Raw genomic sequence first — 17,374 nt, 5'->3', positions numbered from 1 at the left:
TAGCAGCAGTACAACCATAAACAAATATAAAGCTATGAGTAGGCCTATAATGTGTGCAGGTTCTGGGGAAACAGTTGAATACCAGGCAGAGACTACTACAGTTGTACCATTGAGTGCAGCTTGTAACCCAAATTGCCTGCAGCAATTATTGAATGAATGGAGAAATGTGTGAGATGTAGACCAGGGGACTCAGCCCCACGGATGACAACACTTCATTCATCAAGGTTATTGGACTGAACCAGTTCTGCCATCTGCAGTCAAAATTACTCATCCCACATGTGCAACTGGACACAATAGATGACATGAGAGTACATGACTGCATATACTGTATGACATGTTGTTTTCTAAAATGCATCTCTTATACTCAGTACATGAAAAATACACTTAAATATTATTTTATAAAGACAATAAAAACACTGACGCTTTAAGTACAATCAGACTCGCCAACTCATTGTTTGATGTCACATTCAATAGCAACAATTTCAGCTCAGTTACTCATCATGAACTTGATTCGTTGCAAGTCAAGTGCCAGTGTGTCAGATTGGTCTATACTGCCCCCATGTGTTCATTAGATTTTATCACATACTGGGGGAAAATTATAAGATTGGGGTAAGGTGGCCCCTAGGTGCAGATCTCGTCCCAGTTACCAAACACCAATTGAGTAAAGAGCTTGGGTAAAACCTGAAACGTAGATCTGTTTACCTTCCTCTTACACATCCATTGACATTTGTTAGCAACATATATTTGTCATACAAGCACAGTTTAGGTTCTCTATTAGCCCGGTTGCCTGTCTGTCTGTTTCAGCAATATTTTGGGACTGATTGCCACATCCAATTTTTGTTATAAAGTAAAGAATGTATGATGGATGATATTATCATTTGGATTACATTTACTCAGATTACATGTGAAAGACATTAGAATAAATTGTGGTTGTGGCATTTTCCAGACATAAATGAGTATGCACCAATAATCAGATTTAACATAGTTCAGCCTGCTAGAGGGTTGAGGTCAGCTCAGCATCATTGTTTCAATAGCTGAGTGTTAGTTGAGTTAACAGTCAACTCAGTAGGCTATCCTGTAGATGCCGTGAGGAGTAGGAGTTATGGTCACAGCAAGAGCGCAGACTTATCACGCGAGTGCCCTTCACATGCTGGGGGAACAAGGCAACTGAGGCCGGAGTTGCGTGTGATAACTGACAGAGATATTAGAGCGAGGCAATTTGCTCCATGCTATTGACCTGGAAGCTTTTTATTCTCCAGACCCCCTGGTGTCCCTACTGTGACAGTGACGGACCACAACTCGTGGCCTTCTTCATTAGAAACTCTGAAAACAAACAAACTAAACAACAGCACAAAAGAGGGTCCCGGGACAAAACCCTCTCTCTTTCTGCCGTGGCTGGTTGTGTTGTGTGAAATCACGTCATGGGCTACAGTCGTCCAGCACAAAACAGCAGGAGGCAGAGGACCGGGCACGGGAGGCACAAAGGACCCAGGCGCTGTGAGTAGGCCTGTTGGTGCTGCTGGCAACAAGGCCCCAGAGAAACCTGCTCATAAGGTTTTATGGACTGGAAGAAGCAGGTGTACCAACCAGCAGCATCCCAGATCATTCCATGCACCATTGCATGGTCTATGACTAGTTTCAAGTTTTATTAGTCGTATGTATGGTATACGCATAGTAAACTTCTAACCTGTACACTCGCACATTGACTCAGTACCTGTATATAGCCTCATTATTTTGTGTAACTTTTATCAATAATTTTTTACTTTAGTTTATTTAGTAAAGGTTTTACTAACTCTATTTTCTTAAAACGGCACTGTTGGTTAAGGGCTTGGAAGTAAACATTTCACTGTTGTATTCGGCACGTGATAAATAAAATTTGATTTGATACATCGTCCAACAAAATGATTACTTGCAGGTGCCTTCTCGACAATGCAACAAAAATAAGAAAAGATAAGAATAACATGGTCACCCCTTGTTCCTGCCTGTTCACTCCCTTGTTGTTACCCACCCTTCTCCAGCCCCCTCTAGAACCCCGTTGTAAGCTAAAAGCACCCTTAAACGCCACAGCTAGGCTAGTCCCTGAACAGCCCTCCTACCTCTGCCTCTCTCCTCGATATCACTGCAAGGACATCATTACCTTTGCCTTCCAAGAACAACAGCTTATGGTTAGTTTTACTTGAGCAAATTCAATTCCTAAAGCTCTTCTTGATATAAGTGTATGAAATATATTGATGGCAACCAGTTGACTCCTAACCTAAAGTGCACGCGTTTCATTCATGCCCCTCTATTGGTGGTAATCCCAACTGTAGACATGCCGGATATGCCTTGGCTGAATAGTGTTATTCACTGACACACAATGATAAAGCAAATATGTTTTCATTATGATGTATGTGTGTAAACATGCAGAGAGAGAGAAAGATTATGCACACACAGCAAACAGGTTAGAGGTTATTTAGGCTACATTCACACAGGCAGCCCATTCTGATATTTGTTCCACTAATTGGTCTTTTAATAAATCACATCATATCTTTTTCAGAGCTGATCTGATTGGTCAAAAGATCAATTAGTGAAAAAAAGATGCGAATTGGGCTGCCTGTCTAAGTCACTAGCGGAGGTTATGGGACTGATGAACTGCATAAATACGACAGGGCAGGGGCTGAAAAACTGTTTTCATCCAGGCAACATAAACCTAAACACGTAGTTAGGAAATCCCCACTTTGCAGCAGATTTGTAGACATGCCTCACAGTCCTCAAAATAAACAAACTTTGAAAGCCAAGGCCACGTAAGAAAGTCAACCAACACACAATAGGTGAAACGGATCTATTAAATCTACCAACGCCACAGTCATGGGTTACTTTCCTACAGGGGATCTTCTGGTAAGGAGGAACTTACCTAGCATAATGAATGTGACATTCACGTCTTATGTTTTGCATTGCATACAGTTAGTTTCAGGAAGGCGTAATTCCCAGAAATTGTTGTGATGTCACGAAAGACCTGACGAGAATGGGTCGCTGTTGACAAACTATTGTCAACAATTCAAAAATAAACTATTTACCAAGTCCTTGTTACTCGGGTATACACAACCAAAAGAAAGAAAGCTGTGGTGAGACAAATGTTGATAGCAGGTTGATTTAGCTTTTGATCCTTTGTACCAGATCAGAAATCCACAGAAATAAATCAAATAATATCTATTGCTTGGCCAATTGATCCCAAACCAAAATATAAAGTTATGTTTTATGAGCTAAATTAGCAGCATTTGAAAATAGCCACATAAATATTAGCGGATAAAATAGAGAGGTGACCCCTAATTTCCTGATCTGGAAAGGGGTTTAGCTATGAAAACTCCGACAAAAACAAAAGCGAATGGCGCTTAATTTAGGACTACACTCCTCTATGGCAGGATTTGACAGATTAGGGAGAAATATTTGGCATATCCCCTAAATCAGATTAGCATGTTGCAACTTCGACCAGTGAAGGGGGAAAACCTCTGACCGCTCAAACGAATGAGTAATTCCAGATTATTCAAGCAGAAGTAACATGCTTCAAATGGTGACATGTAGAGACTTTACAGCACAAAGGAAACATTTAAGATAGCTAGCTGGGTCAATAAATGTTTTTAATTTGATCTGAATGGTACCATATACATTTCTACAAACTCTACTGCTCTATTACTTTAAATTGAGAATGAAAAGAGTAACTTCAAACATGCTTATGAGAGAAAATCATCAAAGATTTGATAAACACCTGGCACACATCTAATATGCTTGTTTCCATCTTCTGTGATTGTCACATGCGCTGAGTACAAAAGGTTCACTTTACCGTGAAATGCTTATTTACAAGCCCTTAACTCTATTTCTTTAACTGCGTTATTGGTTAAGAAAATAAAACAACATTTACAATGTTTTAATTAAAAGTAACAATAAAATAACACTAATGTGCGGGGTTACAGGTTAGTCAAGGTAATTTCAGCCTGTAGGTAGGTGTAAGGTTACTATGTATAGATAAGAAACAGCGAGTAGCAGTGTAAAGACAAGGGGGGGGCATTTGAATAATTGTTCAGCTTCAGGGGTAGAAGCTGCTAAGGAGCCTTTTGGATCTACTTGGCGTTCCTGTACTGCTTGCCGTGTGGTAGCAGAGAGATCAGTTTATTATGACTTGGGTCTCTTGGCCCTTCCTCTGACACCGCCTAGTATATAGGTCCTGGATGGCAGGAAGTTTGGCCCCCGTGATGTATTGGGGCGTACGCACTACCCTCTGTAGCGCCTTACAGTCGGCTGGCTAACAGTGGCCATACCAGGCAGTGATGCAACCGGTCAGGATGCTCTCGATGGGGCAGCTGTAGAACTGAGGATCTGGAGACGCATGCCAAATCTTTTCAGTCTCCTGAGGGGGGACCCACTCTACTACAGCCCAGTCGATGTTAATGGGGGCCTGTTCGGCCCTCTTTTTCCCGTAGACCACGATCAGCTCCTTTGTCTTTGGTTTACAATGAACCATTTCATTCAAGGAAAATATTCAAGGAAAATTGAGCAATTGTTCTAATGAACCTGTGGTCCCCAAAAAAATAGCATCGCATAAACCAATTTTTAGCATTTGACCAAAACTGTGATCTTTGTGCTTCAGATGGTAATCTCACAGCAGGGTAACCAGTGTAGCCTAATCTATTATCCAAGCTTTCGTATTAAAATGGATTAACAAAAACATTGCAAAATGTCATGGTAAAACTTTAATTCACCCAGGTTAGGTTTTTGGAGCTGACACACAAGTAAAACACAGGTCCCCAAGGCCTCAAAGATTTGTATGCGATAGGCCTCCGCAACCAGAATATGGAAAAAAAAAAAAAAAGGCTTGGTTATTAAGTGTCATTCATTGTCAAATTTGCTAAAATACAAAATATTTTTCTGTATGTTTTCAATAATTGTAAGTGCCGCGCTAGAATAAAGCATGTTTTCGAATGTTTTATTGTTCACATACCTGGTTTTACAGTCTGGCACATTATGAAGAGAAAAAAACTTTAGTGCTCATGCGCGAGAAACAAGTGGAATGCCAGCTATCAACTCCTTGCACCATCGGTGGATATTACACAAGATGTGTTAGCTACTTAGTAAGAAATTATTATTAATAAATGTAAATCACTAACAACGGTGTAAGTTGTGCTTCTAATCAGTACGTTAGGTTGCTTGCAATGGATGATACTGGGTCTGTTAGCTAGCTTGCTAACACTTAGCTAGCTACGTCTCGTTCAACGACTTGGCCAATCTTGGGCTAGCTAACACTAGTCGGTCTGTTTGGTCTCGTCTTTATTTCGAAATATTACCTAACTACCAGTAAAGTCGGACAGCATTTGGTTGTAGCTAGCTAGGCCCTAAAATGTAACGATGTAAGCCTCTGGGCTGATTTGATCATGTTATTAGGAATGATCCTTGTCTGTTCTCTTGCAACCACTCACTCCTGTGGATTTATGCATATTAGCACTAACCCTCGGCCTACCCAATGCTGATGTTACGTTTTAATTCATTCTAGGCTTTCACTGACTTTTATCTTATGGCACACTCGATGTGGTAAGCAAAGTCTTCGTTAACCAAGACTGTCGCCATCACATCCACCCAGCACTGAGTCAACCCTCTTGACTCTTAACTACTCGGTCATGGACAAAGGTTTGGTACCAGGCAGGACCAGTTCGGTCCCAGAGGAGATGGAGGGGATATGTGTGATGCCAGATATGAGTGGCATCAAGTCGGAGCACCCGGGTGGAAGTGCGGACAACACAGGTGCACAGAACGTGGCCATGGGGATCAAGTTCATTCTGCCCAACCGCTTCGATATGAACGTATGCTCAAGATTCGTCAAGTCACTCAACGAGGAGGACAGCAAAAACATCCAGGACCAGGTCAACTCCGATTTGGAGGTGGCTTCTGTTTTATTTAAAGGTACCAACTAACTACCAACTGTTGACGCACTCATTGGTATTACAATACAATTCGCATGTTTTACTCTATCCCCCAGTACTCTTTTTAAAAGGTGCCTACCGTTACTCCCTCAGTCAAGGTCCAAGGACCTTGTGTTATTTTCGGAGGTAGACTGGCAGCACAAAATATCAGAATTAAACGTGAATCGACTCTCAATCACGAAAAGGTTCTAGAAACAAAGCCCTTCTCATATCACATGCAAATAATTTTCACAAAAGCTAAATATAACCGGCTCTCAGTTGCAAGCCGACAGTATTTTCACTGACATGTTTCTGGCGGCATTCTTCCGTTAGCGTTACAATACAGGTGTTCGGAACACGCTAGATACCGAATTAGAACAGGTGGTCCTTCGGTCTTGCTTAAAACACGAGAAAACATTGAGAAATGTCTACGTAGGAACACTATTAAAAAGGTGTATAAATGTTACAAAATATATATACATTCTCACTGATATGCATGTAAATGTTCAGGCCAAGCGTTGGGGGTCTTAAAACTACCCAGTAGAAGACACCTTCGTTCAATGACTTAGTGTAATTTAGTGGTACTGAGAGCCATGATCTTAGGCTAATTTGATCCCAGATAAATCAGGTATTTTGCTGCTCAATTGAACTAAGCTAATGTTTGATGCTGCTGCCTCTTTTCCCTTTCAGCCGAGTGTAATATTCAGACGTCACCCTCACCCGGGATACAAGTGCGTCATGTTTATACCCCGTCCACCACCAAACACTTCTCTCCCATCAAACAGTCGACAACACTCACCAACAAGCACCGTGGTAACGAAGTGTCCTCCACTCCTCTTCTGGTCCACTGTAAGTACCTGAGCTCATCTTAAACTAAAGGTAGTTTCTTTGTCCAATGTACACAGACTTCCAATTTAGAGGTCAGAGCAGTGGGCAGCTATATGACGGCGTTTATCCTAGATTTGTCACACATCACTTAGCCTCAAACATGACAACACAAACCATACCTGAATCTAACATTGAACGATGGCTGCTTGACCTCTGACCTATGTCGTCTTTCCAGCTCTGTCCATTCACCAGCTAGCAGCACAGGGTGAAATGGTTTTCCTAGCCAGCAGGATTGAACAAGGTGAGGATGTCCTCAAGGTGGAGTTCTATTTGTTTTGTTATATTGATGTTGTCGGGCTCCTTAGAACCATGCAGTCACATAATTAAGTTGGTAAGAACAATATGCACTCTAGAACATCTATAATATGGCTCTCACTGGTTGACTTGAAAGACGTGAAACATGTTACTGATTGCTTTGGTGTTTGTATGGCTGTAGAGACTGTGATTAACCTGCAGGATGAGGAAGGCTTCACCCCCCTGATGTGGGCTGCAGCACATGGACAGATTGCAGTCGTAGAATTCCTGCTTCAGAATGTAAGCACAACGACATGTTGAGACGAATAACTCAGCAAATTACTAAATTCATTTGAACAACATGGTACAGAAATAGTCAGACAATGTTATAAAATGCACATAAAACAGCAAAACACCACAATGTTGAAATCATGTTTTGACTAAATGGGCCGCTTAGACCTGACCATTTTCTCACTTATGGTCTGTCTCCATGTTCTCTTCCTTTAGGGAGCGGACCCCAACCTGTTGGCTAAAGGCAGAGAGAGTGCTCTGTCTCTGGCATGCAGTAAGGGATATACAGACATCGTGAAGATGCTCATCGATTGTGGGGTGGACGTCAATGAATATGACTGGGTAGGAAAGTTAGCTGATTCAGGATTTTAAACTTTATTCTTGTGTATGGCTTATGTAGACAAATGGATATGCATCCCCCAAATCAGTTATGTGAATGCTTACCTTTCTGGAGGCTGCCCAAGGTGTTAGCCCGAATGTGATGCAGTGTGTGGGTTGGTTTCAGAACGGCGGGGCTCCCGTGCTCTACGCTGTCCATGGGAACCATGTACCCTGTGTGGAAATCCTCCTGGGTAAGGCCTGATTGGCTGGCTGACTGACCTTCCACTCAGCAGACATACTGTATTTATCAACATCGGTGGCGGTTATCTGAAACTGACTTAATGTTTAGGTAAATTGTTTAGATGTAGGCTGTATATGTGTAGACAGGTCTGTCATCTGATGAATTCAAACCTTTCCTGTCACAGAAAGTGGAGCCGACCCCACCATTGAGTCCGACTCTGGCTTCAACGCTATGGATATGGCTGTGGCAATGGGCCATAGGAATGGTATACAAATATGCATTTCATATCATTTATAGGCTATATACTTATCATGAACAGGTTGCAATATCATGAATCCTTTCACGAAAGAGGTATTGTACTCTATGCATACATAAAGCAGAAATAGCAGTTCATTACTTGTCTTTTGCCAGGTTTACTTTCATAAAGATACATATGGTGCAGACAGACAACTCTTAACTACATATTAGAACATTTTGAAAGAAACAAGGGTATTTGGTGAAAGTTCCTTCTAGTCAGTGTATAACAATAGGCAGGTTTCCATTGACCCAGGTTTATTTGACAAAAGCAATGTCGCAAAAAAAGAAGTAATGGAAACGACAGCTCTAGGAGAAATATTCTAAAGTGACATGTATTTGTTCGACGGGTGGATTTTGAATTTGTCAAACTTTTTTTTTTTATAGAAACAAAGCTTAAATGCTGATTGCAGAATAATTTAGAAGGTACATGGGACACGTGATGTCATCACATAACTACGAAGCTCCACTCAACATTTAATTCTTAAAGGGCATACTGCTTGCTAAATAAATGTAACTACTGAAAAAGATGTAAAGTGTTGGTTTCATGAGCTGAAATAAGATCCCAGAAATGTTCCATATGCACAAAAGGCTTCTCATTTTGCACACAAATTTTACATTCCTGTTAGTGAGCATATTATTTGCCAAGCTAGTCCATCCACCTGACCGGAGTGGCAAATTAAGAAGCTGATAAAACAGCATGATCATTACAGGTGCACATGAGAATTAGAATGTCTATTCATGCTGGCTTACCAAGTGTACCTGAACACCTGTATGCCCTCCCACCACCTGTAGGCAATTTAATGCACAATTTGCCGAAATGGATAATGGAAACACTCCAACCACTTTATTAGACTAGGTTTTTGCAAGTGTTATTTTTAGGCGTGACATTACATCCAGCTGTTTTTAGTGGCACAAGACCGTTCAATGGAAATGCACCGTATCAGGCAATTGGCGCATCTATTTTCTATGTCAATTTCTCTTAACAATTAAAATTGCTGGACAAGTTAGTAAGGTGCTGTGTATGCCAAGGCTAGACATGTCATTGTTATGGAAACATATCCCAATCAAGCCATGCTCAAACTAACCCAGAAGCTGTTACAATTTCATGACTTGGATATTTATACTCTGGAAATAAGAGACCATGTTTAAAATGGCTGCCTTTTGGAGCTGTGCTCTGTTTGAGGATAGCATTCTTATGTCCTTTTCTCGTCAGTTCAGGTTAAGCAACCTAGCTTTCCTATTTACCTTTAACCAACTCTACCAGATACTTGCCTTTTTGATTTCGTACAATACTCAAACTTTCATGAAACTTCTCTATTCTCTGATCAGTTCAACAGGTGATGGAGGTCCATCTACTGAAGCTGCTGATGGGGATGCGAGAGTGACCAGAGCCCAGGGAAAAGCCACTAACCTGGGGACACGAGGAAGGATTGCCTGGGAATGGAAATGCAGTATACAGCAGATGCCATAACGAAGAAAGAAATGTCTGAGGACAATCGTGAAGCACGTCTGAGGCTCATGTGTGAAACGATTAGGAAGCATGTGTGTGAGTATTTAGGCACCGCATGTATCGGTTTTGGGTAGACATCCTATTGAGTTTTGTAACAAACCATGTAAGAAACTAGTGCATAAATCTAAAAGTCTGCACAAATCATGCATTAATAATTAACTTGTTAAGTACATCGAACAATAAATATTAATAAAAATTGGTCCCATGTTACATGAGCTGAAATACTAAAAAAATAAAATTAAAATCCACAAAGCTTCTCAAATTTTGTCCAGAAAAAATAAAACACACTGCTCTTGGTAGTACGTATCGGCCTCAGAGCTTTTTCAAATATATGTAAAGCTTAATAAAAGAGCAGTGTTGTGGGAGGGGGGCCTGCTGTAGGTAGGTTGTAGTTTAATGTATATTTGTTTGTTTATCTGCCCGACTTAATTGGAAGATATGGTTGAAATACCATCCTAGGGTACATTAGTGTTGTACAATGTTCCTTCAGATTTTTGCTGGTGCTGCTTTATTGTAAATAAACGTGTAAACCATCTTCACCAAATTTAGTGCACAGATCATGTCCCATTTATCTGTACAAGGCATTTATTCAAAGTAAACGCTGTGCACGTCGGCGCAAGCGTAAATGGCCTTTAAGTCACATTGTTGGCAGTCCGGCGCACTACTCTGTACCATGCCTTAGTTGACCATGGGGTGCAATTATTATTTTATTTTTTAAGTAATCAGAGAAAATATAAATTGACAATAGCAAAATGTTTATTCCAGATATGGTTTCAGCCAGACTGCAAAGAAATCAGGTTCAGTAACATGGAAGAAACAGCTGAAGAGAATATGAAGAGCACAAACCTCAGACAACCCGTACAATCTCTCACTGACTCAAACTGGACACGGACACCACAGTGCACAAAAAAGCATTTCAGAGTCGGGTGGCAAGAAATAAGAAATAAAATGTTAAAAAATAACGCCTAGTGCCCCTATCCAACCCAGTCAAGTCCGGTTGAGACTCCTGAAGGTCTGTTTTTTTTCTTTAGTTTGCCTCATCCTTGGAAGCCTCATCGAAATTCTCCACCAGATCTAAAAACAACACAAGAGCCAACGGTGGGTAAGTGACGTGTCAGTAAGGTTAAACAGGCCTAAATACAAACATACATGCCTCTTTCTACTAATCTCAGACCACATAAGGGAAAAAAGGAGTGTTTATCTGAAACATGATCCCAGGTACAATTCCCCCCCCCCCCCAAAAAAAATTGCTCTCCCTTTACACTCAGAATGAGTCTCGCTCTGCAAGGGGAAGGTACACAGAACTCCCGAAAATAGATGTAAAAATCATGGCACTGAAGATCAAAAAGGCACAGAGGATCTCAAGGAGGGTCCTATTTTTTCAATGAAGACTGAAATCTGTCAAGTCCATATGTCTCAGAGGGGTTGAGTGTTCAAATGGAAACAATTCCGACAGTCTTTGGGGGGGGGACACAAAGGGAAACTAAAGTCCAGTAATAACATGATGGCATAGACAATCATTAGGATTCAACCATTCCTCACGCTGAACGGGAATGTAATCGGGAGTGTAATCGTTTGAGAACTTTGGGTTACGGGAAAAGGATAGCCCTGGGAAAAGCTGTGGGTAATTGTAATGGCAACCTCATGTGTTTGGACCCATTTTCTCCAACAAAGAAAAGCAAACTGCTTTCAGAACTCCTAAACAACGGACAACGTTTCAAACACTAAGCCCACCATCCCGACTCCCACCCATCACCAATTACTCTAGTCATTGTTGGATCCCCTGAGCATGACCCCCTTCAATTCCCAAAAGTAAGCAAACCCTGGCAAGGTTTTATTAATTGGAGGGAAAGTAAAAGCCCAGATGTAACTTATTCTGGAGGCAGACTTCAGAGAAAGTATAACATGTATACTAACTAGACATGTGGGTGATGTTGAGACAAAGGAGCACATCACTGAGCAAATTCACAAGAGGCCAAGAACGAGGTCCATTATTGACGATACCTACACAATCCCTATGGTCAAGTAGAAATAAGCAGGGAGGAAAAATAACCAATAACTAGAGATGTGTCCATCCATGCCAAGAGGGTGGGAGTGGGACAGTGTCAAATGTACTGCCAGAGGCTGGTGTGATTCTCACACTGATGCCTCCATTGCTACACTTCCACCTAAAGTGCTCCACACAGTATGCAACAGATCTGACTTTGCTTTGTTTCCGTAGTTCCACGTACTTTTGCGCAGCTGAAATTTTGTGATCGCTCCGTTTGCAGAGACTGAAATCACTGGAGAGCTCTTAAAGGAATGATTCACCAATTTTGAATGTTTTGTTTTCGTGCATCTGAGTGATGGTCTATCAATTCCCTGGGTCAGTTCATGTTTCTGAGTTATTGGCATTCCAAGCAGGCAGAAATCCAGCGAGTATGACTTAGCACTGTGATAGTTGCTCTCGCTACACTGGAAGGTAATAGGAACACGACTTTTAGATTGCTAAAAGGTCTGTCATGCATGTCAGACTTCAATACGGGCCATGTCATAACTCGGGAGGATGTCTTCTCTCGAATTAGCCATTGATCATATTTTTGCAATATTCCTACCTCGAGATAGGAAAATTCTCTGTTAAGTTACATATTTGTCTGCCCCCTCAGTCCAGGGTGCATATCATGATGCAGTTGCCAAATATATCAGAAAGGCGATAGGAATCAAATGAAGGAAGGAGCGTAAATTCAACAAAAACGTCCTTTCAGGACCCTGTCTTTCAAAGAATTTGTAAAAATCCAAATAACTTCACAGATCATTGTAAAGGATTTAAACACCGTTTCCCATGCTTGTTCAATGAACATGCAACCTGTGGAACGGTCGTTAAGAAACTAACAGCTTAAAGACGGTAGGCAATTATGGTCACTTATGAAAACTTAGGACATCAGGAATGCACAATTCCTCCATCAGTGCTCAGACTGTCCGCAATAGGCTGGACTGAAGGCTTGTAGGCCTGTTGTAAGGCAGGTCCTCAGACATCAGCGGCAACACGTCACCTATGGGCACAGACCCACCGTCACTGGACCAGACAGGACTGGCAAAAAAGTGCTCTTCACTGACGAGTCGCGGTTTTGTTGCACCAGGGGTGATGGTTGGATTCACGTTTATTGTCGAAGAAATGAGCGTTACACCGAGGCCTGTACTCTGGAGCGGGATCGATTTGGAGTTGGAGGGTCCGTCATGGTCTGGGGCGGTGTGTCACAGCATCATTGGACTGAGCTTGTTGTCATTGCAGGCAATCTCAACACTGTGCGTTACAGGGAAGACATCCTCCTCCCTCATGTGGTACCCTTCCTGCAGGCTCATCCTGACATGACCCTCCAGCATGACAATGCCACCAGCCATCCTGCTTGATCTGTGTGTGATTTCCTGCAAGACAGGAATGTCAGTGTTCTGCCATGGCCAGCAAAGAGCCTGGATCTCAATCCCATTTAGCATGTCAGAGACCTGTTGGATTGGGGAGTGTGAGGGCTATTCCCCCCAGAAATGTCCAGGAACTTACAGGTGCCTTGGTGGAAGAGTGGGGTAACATCTGGCACAGTCCATGAGGAGAAGATGCACTGCAGTACTTAATGCAGCTGGTGGCCACACCAGACACCAGATACTTTTAATTTTGACCCCCTTTGTTCAGGGACACATTCGATTTCTGTTACTCACATCTGTGGAACTGTTCAGTTTATGTCTGTTGATGAATCTTATGTTCATACAAATATTTACACAAGTTTGCTGAAAATAAACGCAGTTGACAGGGGACATAACGCCCCACCAATTGCGTTCATGTTGTCATGCTGCGTCCTGCAGTTGCTAAGCTCATCTTCACGTAATCCCTTCTCAAACGGACTATGTCGAGAAACGTGCCCATTTTCCTCGAGTACGCAACTACACAAATCCAAATTTACACAATATTACAGATAGCAAGTTAATTCTCACATCTTGGACAAGATTTGTAATGTTGTACTTCTTGATGAAATTGGTGCCCATGTTGGGTTTTTGAGCTAGCGCCTAATAGACTCCCATTCACCCCTTGAAGAGCGCTTGTCCCAGAATCGCTCAGAAAGCACCGCTCGGTCCATTGACGTAGCATGGGCAACGTTTCCCCATCTCCTCAAAAGTATATCTGCTGTTGCGAATGTCCGACTCCACTGAGGCACATCGATCTGCAGGTTGAACATGGTGAGATTGTCGTGATAGCTGTAAAATTGCCTAAACCAACTGCACTAATTAGCTCCTTCACATGCTGATATTGTCTTTGATATTATTGTGTGTAGCTACATTTGCTAGCTAGCCAGCCCATAGAGCATTGTATTGTGGATTTTGTAGTTGACCTGAGCTGCAACAGACTTCCACAACGATTTCCCATGTTGCTACCAACCTTATTACAACGCCAAAATGAAACATTTGTTTACAAACAATATTGTTCTCAGTGTTACTTAAGTATAAATTAAAGGAATGAGTGGTTTTAGGGAGATTTTTCCTCTAAGACTTAGCCCACACCAGTGTGTCACTAGTGCTTTTTGTTAATGAAAGCTAGTTGAAATGTGTTTCCATCAGGAGTGTGACTAAAGACTTGGGGTGAGCAGAATCAACTACTTTTACATCAAGACAGTTGCTTTGTGAGAAAGTGTTAAAGTTCAGCTAGTCATTTTTTTTTGTAAATGCCAGAGGAAAAGTACAAGTGGCCTGACTTTGGCCCAAAGTCAGAGCAGGTTTGCCGGAGCCACGGGGCTAGTGAGAAACAGGTGCCGGCCCACATGGATGGAAACAGAAGTCTGAGTTAATTCTCAGATTTTGATTGTTTGAGTTTCAACCTCAGCATGTTGAGACTGCTCTTCATATAAAACTCACCTGGAACATCATCATCCTCTTCCTCTATGGGGGCAATTGGTGCTTTTCCATCTCCAGCTGTGAGGAAGAAATAAGAAATGTTAAACTACTTGCAGAGCAATGTACAGGAAGCTGTATCCAATCATGAAGAATAAGTCAAACAAATGGCATTTCTATTACAATGTCAGTGCCTGCACAGTGCTCAAGATCCATCGATGAACCTCCAGCCCTACTTCAAATCCCAAACATTCCAATTACAAGTGCAAAAAGGTTCAAATTATTACTGTGCATTTCTGTCTGTTACGTTTACCAATCCACCTCCTCACACACACTAACACTACAGAAGCCTGTGGCAAAATCAAACAGATGAGGTGAAGACTATTTTGAAATGTCCCCCAGACACATGTACCCTGTTTGGGCAGCGCCTCGGCCAGTTCCCCCTCACCATCCAGCTACCTCCCCCAGGAACACGTACCCTGTTTGGGTAGAGCCTCAGCCAGTCTCCGGAGGCTTGTCAGGCTGTCTGCTCCCAGCTGGTTGAGGATGCTGGGCAGCATCTCTGTCAGCTGCTTGGTTTCGGCGTGGCCAGTGATTGTGAAGGTGTTGGCTGCCAGGGAGGCCTGCACTTTGGGGTTGTTGAAGTGGATCACTGTCCCCTGGTTCGTAAACATGTTCACCTGCGAGGAATGAGAATGGTTATGCCATGTTACTCCATTTCTGAAAACTCACAGACCGCAGCTAGCTAAGTTGTGCCTTGAAAAGAACCCTCTGCTTTCAAAGAAATCAACGCATACATTTAAAAAGCATACATTTAAAAAGAGATGGCTACAGAGAGCGAAAGGGTCAGTTTAACCATTGACCAAACCTTACCTCTTCGATACCAGAGATGTTGTTGACGCCTAGTTTCTTTAGGGAGAACTGAAGTTTCTTGTCATCTGCTGTTGCGGTTCTGTGCACGACCTTCTTCTTTCTGCGAGCAGTGCCCTGTATAACAGAAGACAGATTCAAGTGCATGCTCTTAACACCAGGTGCAAGATTAACAATACAATGATGTTTTTTTTTTTTTAAACATATTGACTGTTTTATATAGTGCCTGTGTTACTAGGTGGAAAAACATGATCGGAGCATAATAGGAAGAAATTGGTGTGTGTTAATGGCTTATTTTCTTACCTTGCCGCCAATGCGGACTTGTGCCTGAAGTTTGGCAAGTTTTTCTTGATTCATTATTATTTCTTTCATCTGAAATAGACAGCATTTGGGTTACTGGTATTATATCATTAGGATTGTGTGTTTCTGGTTAACGTTACATTTGTAATACCTTAAAGCCCAGCTTCACTTAAGCCTGTATTTTTCTTAAAAAAATTATTTTCTAACATCAGACTACCGCACCTCTCAGATTCAGAAGGGGTGGGTTAAATGCGCCAGACATTTCAGTTGAAGGCATTCAGCTGTTCAACTGACTAGGTATCCCCCTTTCCCCTTCTTTACACTAGTAACGTTACATGTAGCCTAAATTAATTTGAGCATGAAATACGAGTTGAAGGCACACACCCACACGTGAGTGTACTGTTGATGTACAGTAATTTAGCAAAACTCCCCAAAACAGTAAATCAATATTGTGGTTGAGAAGTTTGAAAGGCAACAGTACGATATGTCACGTTAGCAACCAAACTGCCTGTTGAGCAGTATCAGCTGGCTAGTTGATCACATATCAGCTAGCAAACGTTATAGAACATTTGTCAACGTCGTTAAGACGCAGACCTGCAACCAAAAAAAGCAGACGCCACGGCTTAAATTAATGAACTGTAGCTAGCTAACAACGTTAGCTACATGTTGTCTAAGTCTAGCAGACAAACTATCAACCAACTTACCAGTACTTAGTTGGTAAGTTATTTATGTTTAGATATGAGAGCTAACGTTAGCTAGCTGGATAATAATAGGCACTGATGTAGCTAACTATGCTAATAGGCCGTTGTAACTGTTGATATCAAAGAACTGGAACATGTCGAGAAAAAAAAACACTGCCAGCTAAATATCTACATACATTTGACATGTCGACGATGACCACTAAAAGTAAAAGCCATATAAACGATGTATCGGGCTTTTTGGCTCTGGCTAGCTACCAAGTTTCTCAATTCGATTAGCGCCAGCGGTATTAGGCCTGTCACTCAAACCTCACCTCCCAGGTCTAAACTCCATTACCAAGCCCACTTGTGCTCAAACTCCACGATTTTTACCGGTCTGATAACCGAGGATATTGTTTACCGTGTGCAGTTGGAGAAGAGCAGAAACAGTGCAGGAAATAAGGTATTTTAGAGCTCCTCACTGACCTGCACACTAGCAACGAGCACACGCGGGGAGCAAGATGGAAGCGAGAGAGGCTGGAGGAAGTGACGTGCAGGCAGACGTGCAACCGCAAAAGTGCCTGATGTCATTCATATACCTCAGTGGCTGATGGGCCAGTTCATTTATGGGAATGAGGGATGGCCCTATATGTAATAATCCATGGAACTCTTTATGCCTTAGAATAAATAAGGGAGTAGCTCTATATAAACGGATTATTTTATTATTAACCCGGAGCATGGTGTAAAAGGCAGACAGTCGCAGCTGCACTCAACATGTGTATTGGTGCGCCCCAATACTCTAACAATGATTACACGTACTCATCTTAAGTGCTACACGACCTGGTGGCGTGTATGTGTAATGACGTGTTAATACCACATTACCACATTCCTCCTCCCTTATTAAGATTTCAATATAAAATCTTCCCCCCCAAAAAACTTTTTTTTAGGATATACAACA

General features: G+C 41.9%; 2 protein-coding genes across 6 annotated transcripts; one reads left to right on the top strand and one right to left on the bottom strand.

Moving 5' to 3' along the window:
* The first annotated feature begins 4,998 nt into the window (after positions 1-4,998).
* Positions 4,999-9,964, top strand: LOC135544532 (ankyrin repeat family A protein 2-like). 3 transcript variants are annotated; one of them, XM_064972213.1, is made up of 9 exons: positions 4,999-5,105; positions 5,525-5,931; positions 6,621-6,779; positions 6,994-7,059; positions 7,255-7,352; positions 7,560-7,685; positions 7,849-7,915; positions 8,090-8,170; positions 9,532-9,964. In XM_064972213.1, the coding sequence occupies exons 2-9, from the start codon at positions 5,649-5,651 to the stop codon at positions 9,585-9,587; spliced, it is 936 nt and encodes a 311-aa protein (XP_064828285.1). In that variant the 5' UTR covers positions 4,999-5,105; positions 5,525-5,648; the 3' UTR covers positions 9,588-9,964. The 3 variants fall into 3 exon arrangements, with proteins under 3 accessions (XP_064828285.1, XP_064828287.1, XP_064828286.1); XM_064972215.1 differs by lacking the exon at positions 9,532-9,964 and adding an exon at positions 8,587-8,729; XM_064972214.1 differs by having other exon boundaries at positions 5,029-5,147.
* A 482-nt stretch (positions 9,965-10,446) lies between these two features.
* btf3 (basic transcription factor 3) lies at positions 10,447-17,010 on the bottom strand. 3 transcript variants are annotated; one of them, XM_064972216.1, is made up of 6 exons: positions 16,903-17,010; positions 15,743-15,811; positions 15,443-15,556; positions 15,048-15,249; positions 14,594-14,650; positions 10,447-10,786 (listed from the first exon to the last, which is right to left on the bottom strand). In XM_064972216.1, the coding sequence occupies exons 1-6, from the start codon at positions 17,005-17,007 to the stop codon at positions 10,740-10,742; spliced, it is 594 nt and encodes a 197-aa protein (XP_064828288.1). In that variant the 5' UTR covers positions 17,008-17,010; the 3' UTR covers positions 10,447-10,739. The 3 variants fall into 3 exon arrangements, with proteins under 3 accessions (XP_064828288.1, XP_064828290.1, XP_064828291.1); XM_064972218.1 differs by having other exon boundaries at positions 16,838-16,938; XM_064972219.1 differs by lacking the exon at positions 16,903-17,010 and adding an exon at positions 16,752-16,782.
* Between the last annotated feature and the right edge of the window lie 364 nt (positions 17,011-17,374).

Source organism: Oncorhynchus masou, chromosome 8 (genome assembly GCF_036934945.1).
Source record: "Oncorhynchus masou masou isolate Uvic2021 chromosome 8, UVic_Omas_1.1, whole genome shotgun sequence".
Classification (NCBI taxonomy): Eukaryota; Metazoa; Chordata; class Actinopteri; order Salmoniformes; family Salmonidae; genus Oncorhynchus; species Oncorhynchus masou.
The sequence above is the reverse complement of the archived record's forward strand: the minus strand, read 5'-3'. Positions and strand labels throughout refer to the sequence as shown.